We start from the raw sequence: 6,973 nt of genomic DNA on the forward strand, positions 1-6,973 counted from the left end.
GAGAGAATTCCCTTCCCCTCTTGGCCTCAATCTCCTGGACCACAGAATGGGACCAACATCTCCTTCTAAACAGGTTGTGATTAAATAGTGCATATGTAAGTGCTTTGCAAACTGTCCTGTGTCCCCTGTGATGGTCAGGGTGGTAGGAAAGGTGAGTAAAAACAGGAGGGCTTCCAGGGCCACTTATGGTTGTGCAGGTTGTTCACTGCACAAGGATGTCCAGCCTAGGTTGCTGAGATCCAGCCCATCCTCTGCACACCCAGACCACGTGCCCTGGCATAGAATCGCCAGGACCAAGCGGGTATTTTTCTCTAATGGGCACCGACACACCCGGTGGGTTAGTAGTGACCCCTTGGATGTTGCTGAGCCAAGCTCCTGGATTTATGGGAAATCACTGAGAAACGGATTCTGATTCTTGAGAGGGAGGGAAACAGGGCTGGCTTCGCAGAGGCTCTCAGCTAAGTTCCCAGTCTTGGCAGGGAGGAGTATCTTATCACCGGGGGCAGTTAGCAGGGGCCCAGTCAGAGCAGAGGGGCCGTCTCTCCTGGCCCTGCCTCTCTCCAGCAACCAAAGCAAGTGACCATCAAGACAGTAGTTTAAAAAACACTCAAGACACAGACCCAAGCTGGGTTTTATTGAAATGCCAGGAACAGGCACATGACAAGGGAGTGAAGGAAGGGAGGAAGGTGGTTCAGGCTGTGAGGGGGCAGGGAGGGACAGGCCCCATGTCCATGGCCCTGGCATCCTCTCTCTTTGCCAGGGGCTGAGTGAGCACAATCATGCCCTCAGGAAAATGGCATGCTCAGGCCCGCAGGGCCTCTGCCCCTGGACTGCGAAGGCTCCAAGCAGAGGGACTGGAAGCACTAAGTTTTCTCTCTTGTGAGGGAGGAAGAGAAGGGGAGGATGCAGAAGGGGGGAGGTACAGCCAGGGATGAAGGCGGCCAAGGGAGGCTCTCCTCCTGGCTGTCTGCACCCAGCCTGTGGTCCTGGATGGCAGAGGGGAGCAGCAGCGAAGACAGAGGCTGAGGGTCCGGCCCTCAGGGAGCCAGCGCCTCCAGCCGGTGGGGACTTGAGTCAGCCCTGAACAGAGGGCAGAAGTTCAAGGGGATTGAAGATGCAGGCAGTTCCCGAGTGACCTGGTCCCCAAAGGTGGGGGACTTGGCCTCCTTGGGACAAGGAAGACGGGAGGATCCATCCCTGGCAGGAAGGGCAGAGAGTGGTCTCCCTCACCTGGCCCCACTAAGTCAGTTCCACATTGTTGGCACGGTCCAGCACACGGGAGCCGCGGGCACTGCCCCCTAGCTGGAAACGGCTCTCATAGAGCGTGGGGCAGAGGTGCCAGCGGTTGGCCCGGTAGATGCCCAGGTAGGTGTAGACGTCAGGCTTGTAGGTGAGCAGGCACTTAATGCCCGCTGCACGGATGGCTGCATCGGCCTCCAGTACACCCAAGCGGTCCGTGAAGTCATCTGTGTAAACACAGATGACCTGGCGCCCACCCTCCCTGGCCCGTGGGCTCACCTTGGCCACCTGCAGCCGGCCCTCAACCACGGCCCGAGCAATGCCAGCCCAGGCGTGGTCCAGCTTGAAGCCAGGTGCCAGGTGCATCAGCCACTTGCCCGAGAGCACGTGGTGGGTGATGGCCAGCTGGCGCAGGGTACCCGGTGTGACAGGCCGCCCGCTGGTCTGCAGAGCTTCCCAAGCTGCCTGCAGGCCCTGCACGTCGCCCGAGTTGGGGATATAGCCCTGCCCATATGCTGCAATCCAGCCCACGGGCTCCGAGTTGGGCGAGCCGGGGTCGCCATAGCGGGTAACTTGGGATGGCGGGTACTTGGCCAACCAGGCATCCAGCTCCGAGGCAGCTGTAGTGCGGGCATCAAACACCAACCAGGGGTCCATGTCAGCTGCCATGGCCTCCGCGGCCAGGTGCTCAGCAGTGAAGCCATCCTCGCGGCCGCCTGGGGAGTCCTCCTCCTCCAGCTCCTCACCTGGCTCCATCCTGCTATGAGGGAACCGAATTAGGGCAGGTCCAAGGCACATCCACAGCTTGCTGGGCCCTAGCGGGTGCCGGGCACTAAACTAATCTGTGCGGCAGTGGGCAAGACGGAATGTTGCCATTCCTCTGTTGCTTCATATTTAAAATGGCTAACAGCTGTTCCTGCCTCGTAGCGCCGTTGGGAATTAAATGCCTGAGGTGGAACAGGTGCTACGTAAGGGTCGTTGCTAACGTTATTCCTACTCTCCCTGACTTACAGACAGGAAACTGAAGCTCAGAGAGATGGGACTTACCCAAGGTCACACCTGCAGTGAGTGACAGGGCCGTAACGTGCATTCAGGTGCGGGAGCCGCCGGCCCAGCCACACCTCCCGGCCCTGCCAGTCACTGGGTCCGCAAGCGTCGGCATTTAATGGAGGGAGGCAACGAGGCGCACGGTCGCGCAGCACTGGGGCAGGCCCTGCAGGGCCCGGCCTCCCGGGCGGGCGTCATCGGGCCCACTCAAAACCCAGGACACTGAGGCCCAGAGAGGGCTGTGACGGGTCCGGGGCCAGTGGGGCGGTGCCCGGACTCGAACCCGGGCTCGTGGGAGCCTGCGGGAGGACCAGCCTCCGGCCCGCCGCGCCCGCCGCCATTAGCGCCCACGGCCCGAGCTGCGCCCCCGCCCGGCCCTGCCCGCTCCCGCCGCCCAGCCGTCACCTCCGGCCTTCGCTGCGCTCGGCGCCAGCCCAGCCCCGGGCCCGGCTCCGCTCCTGCCGGGGCTCCGCGCCGCCGCCGCCGCCGCCGCCGCCGCGCCCCGCCCCCGCCACGGCTGCCGCCGCCGCCGCCATCTTAGCGCCTCGCCGCCTCAACAACAACTTTATAGACAAGCGCAGCGCGGGGCGGGGCCCCCGGGCCGGATCGGCCGCGCCGCGGGGCGGGGCCGGCGGGGGAAGGGGCGGGGCCGGGCGGGGCTGACCCCGGGGCGGGGCCTTTGGGGAACTCGGGGAGGGGCGGGCCTGCGGGGGCGGGGCTAACGTCCGCTCCTCGGGCCTTGGGGGCGGGCGGGAGTGGCGGTCCTGTCCCGGGCCGACGCGCACCGCCCGGGAGGCTCTAAGGGGAGGGCGCTTGGGCCGTGCGGGCGGCGTCCTGACTGGCGGCGCTAGGACCCCGTGGGGAGCGGCGGGGGCGGAGCGGGCGGCGCCAGGACCCGGGGGAACCGCGGCGGGCGGGCGGCGAGCAGGCCCGGGGGCCGGGAGGCTGCGGGCGGCGGCGCTGGGCCCGGCGCGGCGAGAGAGTCCCCGAGATGCCGAGCAAGAAGAAGAAGTACAACGCCCGGTTCCCGCCGGTGAGCACGTGGCCGGGCCCGGGAGGAGCCGCCCGGCTCTACGGGAGGCTGGGGCCCAGGCCCCGCTGGGGGGGCGGGCGCTTCGCGGTGTTCGGGGGCCCGGACGCCCCGCCCCCTTCCGTGCCCTCCCGGCGTCCGTGCCCCCCGCCCCCTTCCTCCCGGGATACCCGCCTTGTTCTCCCCCAGCGCCCCTTTCTGGGATGGAGGCCACGGGGTCCGAGCTCTCTGCCCCATTCCCAGGCGCGGATCAAGAAGATCATGCAGACGGACGAAGAGATTGGGAAGGTGGCGGCGGCTGTGCCTGTCATCATCTGTATCCCGTCGGGGGCTGGTCAGGTTGAGGGCCGTGGAAGGAGGGAGGCAGCCTGGGGTCGCTTGTGTGGGCTGGGGACCCCCTACCTGCGTTCTCCTTGACACCTCTCAGCCCGGGCGCTCGAGCTATTCCTGGAGTCGCTATTGAAGAAGGCCTGCCAGGTGACCCAGTCCCGAAATGCTAAGACCATGACCACATCCCACCTGTGAGTGTTTGCCGAGCTGGGAGGGCTGGGAGGGCTGGGAGGGCTGGGTGAGGCCCCGCCCCAGAAGTTCACACACTTAGAGGAGGCAGTGTCCTGATAGTGAGGGGGGCGGGAGGCTGCTGGGAGACCAGCAAGGCCTCAGAAACTGGTGGGTTTGAACTCGGGGAGGAGGGGGTGGGTGTTCCAGCAAAGCGAGGAGGTTGGGTGCCGGAGGTGGCGTGGAGGTTTTCCAGGCTCCATTCTCCTGACATCCAGAGCCTCTTACTGTCCCTTGCCGAGGGCCCAGACATCTGGGCCCCACCTGAGTGCCGTCCCCTCCCCATCTCTTCCAGGAAGCAGTGCATTGAGCTGGAGCAGCAGTTTGACTTCTTGAAGGATTTGGTGGCTTCCGTCCCTGACATGCAGGGGGATGGGGAAGATAACCACGTGGATGGGGACAAGGGTGCCCGCAGGTGGGGCACCAGGGCCAGTGTCCAGGTGGAGAAGGCCAAGGCCACTGGGGTTTGGGGTGGCTGGGGGGTGGCGAAGGAGGGGAGTGACCTCTGGACAGATGGACTGTACCTTCCCAAAGGGGCCGGAAGTCGGGCAGCGGTGGTCGGAAGAACGGTGGGATGGGAAGCAAAGGCAAGGACAAGAAGCTGTCGGGGACAGACTCGGAGCAGGAGGTTAGTGAGGCCCCTAGCCCTCGGTTCTGTCCCGTCGGGTGCAGAGGGCAGGCTTGTGTCAGGCCAAGCTGGCTGCAGCCTTGGTCCCATCCTCACTTGTGACGTCTTTGTACCTCGCTTTCGTTGTTTGTGAATTGGGGTGATGGAGGTCTTCGTCCTGCCTCTGCTATTCCCAGAGGTCTAGGCTTTTCACTGATGGGCCCGTGCCTTTCTTGTCACCTCTGACCCCTACCTTGCTCCTAGGATGAGTCTGAGGACACAGACACCGACGGGGAAGAGGAGACACCACAGGCTGCACCCCAGGCCAGCCACCCCCCTGCCCACTTTCAGAGGTAAGCAGCTCGGTGGTGCCAGGAAAGGGCCAGCAGACTCCCCAAGGCTGACTTGTCCCTCCCGGCCTCCATGGCCTCTGGGTTCTGGTGGTTGTGGCGGATTTGGGGCATGGGAGGGGAGAAACTGGGGAGGGCTTAAAGACAGAAGACTGTGTCCTCAGAAGCTCCCTTCTACCCCTGGGTGGGGCAATGGATGCGGCCTGGGTAGGGGCTGTGTGACCTGCTCTGGGCCCTTGCATTCTCTGGGCTTGGCTCCTTGTTGGTACCGAGGGCTGTGGGCTCCATGCTGCCTATGGGGGTGGGGGTGGGGGGTGGCTCACTGGGCAGGAATGGGCAGTGGCCTGATCTTCCTCTCCTGCCTTCTGCCCTGCAGCCCCCCGACACCCTTCATGCCCTTTGCCTCAACTCTGCCTCTGCCCCCAGCGCCCCCGGGCCCCTCAGCACCTGATGCAGAGGATGAAGAAGATTATGACTCCTAGCGCCCTCTGCCCCCCAGGCCACACCCCCTTTTAGTTGGTTTTAGTTGCTCTGGGGGGAGGAGAGAAAATAGAATTGTTCTTAAATTTATTAAAAAAATAATAATAAAAGGGAATGCCAGTGTCTGTCCCAGCCTCTGTCCAGGGCTTTGTGGCCACCTTGCCATCTATCTACCTGCCTTCCCCACACTGAGCTGGGGCCAGGAGTGGTGGTGGGCCAAGCAGCCACTGAGTGAAGGGAGGGGCTGGAGGCCACGGTTCTGCCAGGGCAGGACCAGGGGTGCTGATAGAAGGAAGGTGGGCAGAGTGGTGGAGGGCCTGAGCCAGCAGGTCCCGGTTATGCTGGGAGACAACCTGTGTCATTGTGCTCTGTGACCGTGGGCAGGTTCCTAGCCTTCTCTGAGCAGCCTCCTCTTGTCTTTCTGATGAAGACCATTCTGCCCACGTTGGGCTGATGCAAAGGGACAGATGGGACAGGTAACAGGAACAGATCTTGAAAACTAGAACTCGGGCCAGGTGCCATGAAGGGCATGTGCGAAGGGGCATTGGAAGCAGAGGTAGGCGGGATTGTAGAGGACCTCAAAAGCCAGCTTGTGAGAGGGCAGTGACACAGCTGGTCAGTCCACACCCATTTCTGAGCAGACCCCAGAGCTGCGGTGTCCACAAGGCAGACGTGTCTTCAGGGAGCAGTGGCGGTGAGGCTGGGCAGGCAACACGGACAGCAGGAGCCAGACTTGAGTCTGTTGGCAGTAGGCTCAAGAGTGCTGCTGACTGACGGGATGCGGGGCCGAGAGGGAGGGAATCCTCAAGGACTCCCGGGTTTCTTTCTGCAGCTCCTTGGGCAGAGGTGGGGGCCCTTTTCCGGCTGGGGGGACACAGGCGGAAGGGCAGGACTGAGAAGGTCACAGGTCTGGCTGTGGTGAATTTCAGGAGAGGTGTGGAGTGGGCACTTGCGTGTAGAGACAGATGTGCGAACCTTGAGAGTAGGTGACCTTGCCCAGGGGAGAGAGCAGGGGGCTGCCGTGGACCATAAAGGAGACTGAAGAACGGCCAGACCCAGGGCCCCAGGGCCACTGGTGGTGCCCCCCGGGGTGTCTGGGACGAGAGAGTTCAGCTGTGGAAGGGGTGGCACCTCGTGGGCTTTAGGGCAGCCTTCGCCAGAACTGCTTCAGGTGGTGGCTGTTGACAGGCGGGGAGGACGGAGGTGAGAAACCCTGAGGTGAGCGGAAGTGCGCTCAGAGTCGCGAAGTGGAGGCGAGGGAGCAGCGGCTCAGAGTGGCTCAGAGTGAGGATGAAGGAAGGCTTCGTGTTTGTTTTTTAAGATGGCAGGAATCAAAGCTTGTAACGAAGGAGGGACAGGAGTGGGCAACTGATGGAGTGAGGTGAGGTTGCCTGAAGCCAGCCCCACCCTGAGGGTGGCGAGTGGGTTTTCCTGGGGGAGATTCAGGTACTCAGTTTTCCTTTGATGGGGTCTGGCTTCTCTGTGAACTAGGAGGTGGGCTGGAAGGCATGGGTGGGCCCTGGAGCCTGGAGCACGTGGGTCCTATCTGCCTCCCCTCCATGCCCCCTCTGGCTGTGGTGCCCCTGCCTTTTGGGGAATCATGTCTCCTCTGCTCAACCTGTGGCGTGGGCAGCTGACTCCACTCCCTGGGGTTGATGGGCC

General features: G+C 63.3%; 2 protein-coding genes across 7 annotated transcripts; one reads left to right on the forward strand and one right to left on the reverse strand.

Annotated features, from left to right (window-relative positions):
- Window positions 1-595: 595 nt before the first annotated feature.
- On the reverse strand, window positions 596-3,602 carry C17H11orf68 (chromosome 17 C11orf68 homolog). Of its 5 annotated transcripts, none has more exons than XM_070488197.1 (2): window positions 3,491-3,602; window positions 596-1,996 (listed from the first exon to the last, which is right to left on the reverse strand). In XM_070488197.1, exons 1-2 carry the CDS (start codon window positions 3,577-3,579, stop codon window positions 1,240-1,242), a joined length of 846 nt encoding a protein of 281 aa, XP_070344298.1. In that variant the 5' UTR covers window positions 3,580-3,602; the 3' UTR covers window positions 596-1,239. The 5 variants fall into 5 exon arrangements, with proteins under 5 accessions (XP_070344298.1, XP_044617832.2, XP_044617831.2 ...); XM_044761897.2 differs by lacking the exon at window positions 3,491-3,602 and adding an exon at window positions 2,692-2,919 and having other exon boundaries at window positions 596-1,999; XM_044761896.2 differs by lacking the exon at window positions 3,491-3,602 and adding an exon at window positions 2,692-2,903.
- DRAP1 (DR1 associated protein 1) lies at window positions 3,021-5,436 on the forward strand. 2 transcript variants are annotated; one of them, XM_014844806.3, is made up of 7 exons: window positions 3,021-3,319; window positions 3,560-3,632; window positions 3,744-3,837; window positions 4,170-4,289; window positions 4,409-4,502; window positions 4,746-4,834; window positions 5,208-5,436. In XM_014844806.3, the coding sequence occupies exons 1-7, from the start codon at window positions 3,278-3,280 to the stop codon at window positions 5,311-5,313; spliced, it is 618 nt and encodes a 205-aa protein (XP_014700292.1). In that variant the 5' UTR covers window positions 3,021-3,277; the 3' UTR covers window positions 5,314-5,436. The 2 variants fall into 2 exon arrangements, with proteins under 2 accessions (XP_014700292.1, XP_014700291.1); XM_014844805.3 differs by having other exon boundaries at window positions 3,159-3,319; window positions 4,388-4,502.
- The last annotated feature ends 1,537 nt before the right edge of the window (window positions 5,437-6,973 follow it).

The sequence above is a fragment of the Equus asinus genome, chromosome 17 (assembly GCF_041296235.1).
Source record: "Equus asinus isolate D_3611 breed Donkey chromosome 17, EquAss-T2T_v2, whole genome shotgun sequence".
NCBI classification, from domain to species: domain Eukaryota; kingdom Metazoa; phylum Chordata; class Mammalia; order Perissodactyla; family Equidae; genus Equus; species Equus asinus.

Bases quoted from the DNA above. Each gene is read 5' to 3' on its own strand.
- DRAP1 (XM_014844805.3), top strand. From the start codon at position 3,278: ATGCCGAGCAAGAAGAAGAAGTACAACGCCCGGTTCCCGCCG. The intron at 3,838-4,169 runs GTGAGTGTTTGC...CATCTCTTCCAG, and splicing joins ACCATGACCACATCCCACCT to GAAGCAGTGCATTGAGCTGG. The intron at 4,835-5,207 runs GTAAGCAGCTCG...TCTGCCCTGCAG, and splicing joins CCCCCTGCCCACTTTCAGAG to CCCCCCGACACCCTTCATGC.
- C17H11orf68 (XM_044761897.2), bottom strand. From the start codon at position 2,822: ATGGCGGCGGCGGCGGCAGCCGTGGCGGGGGCGGGGCGCGGCGGCGGC. The intron at 2,000-2,691 runs GTGACGGCTGGG...GTTCCCTCATAG, and splicing joins GAGCGCAGCGAAGGCCGGAG to CAGGATGGAGCCAGGTGAGG.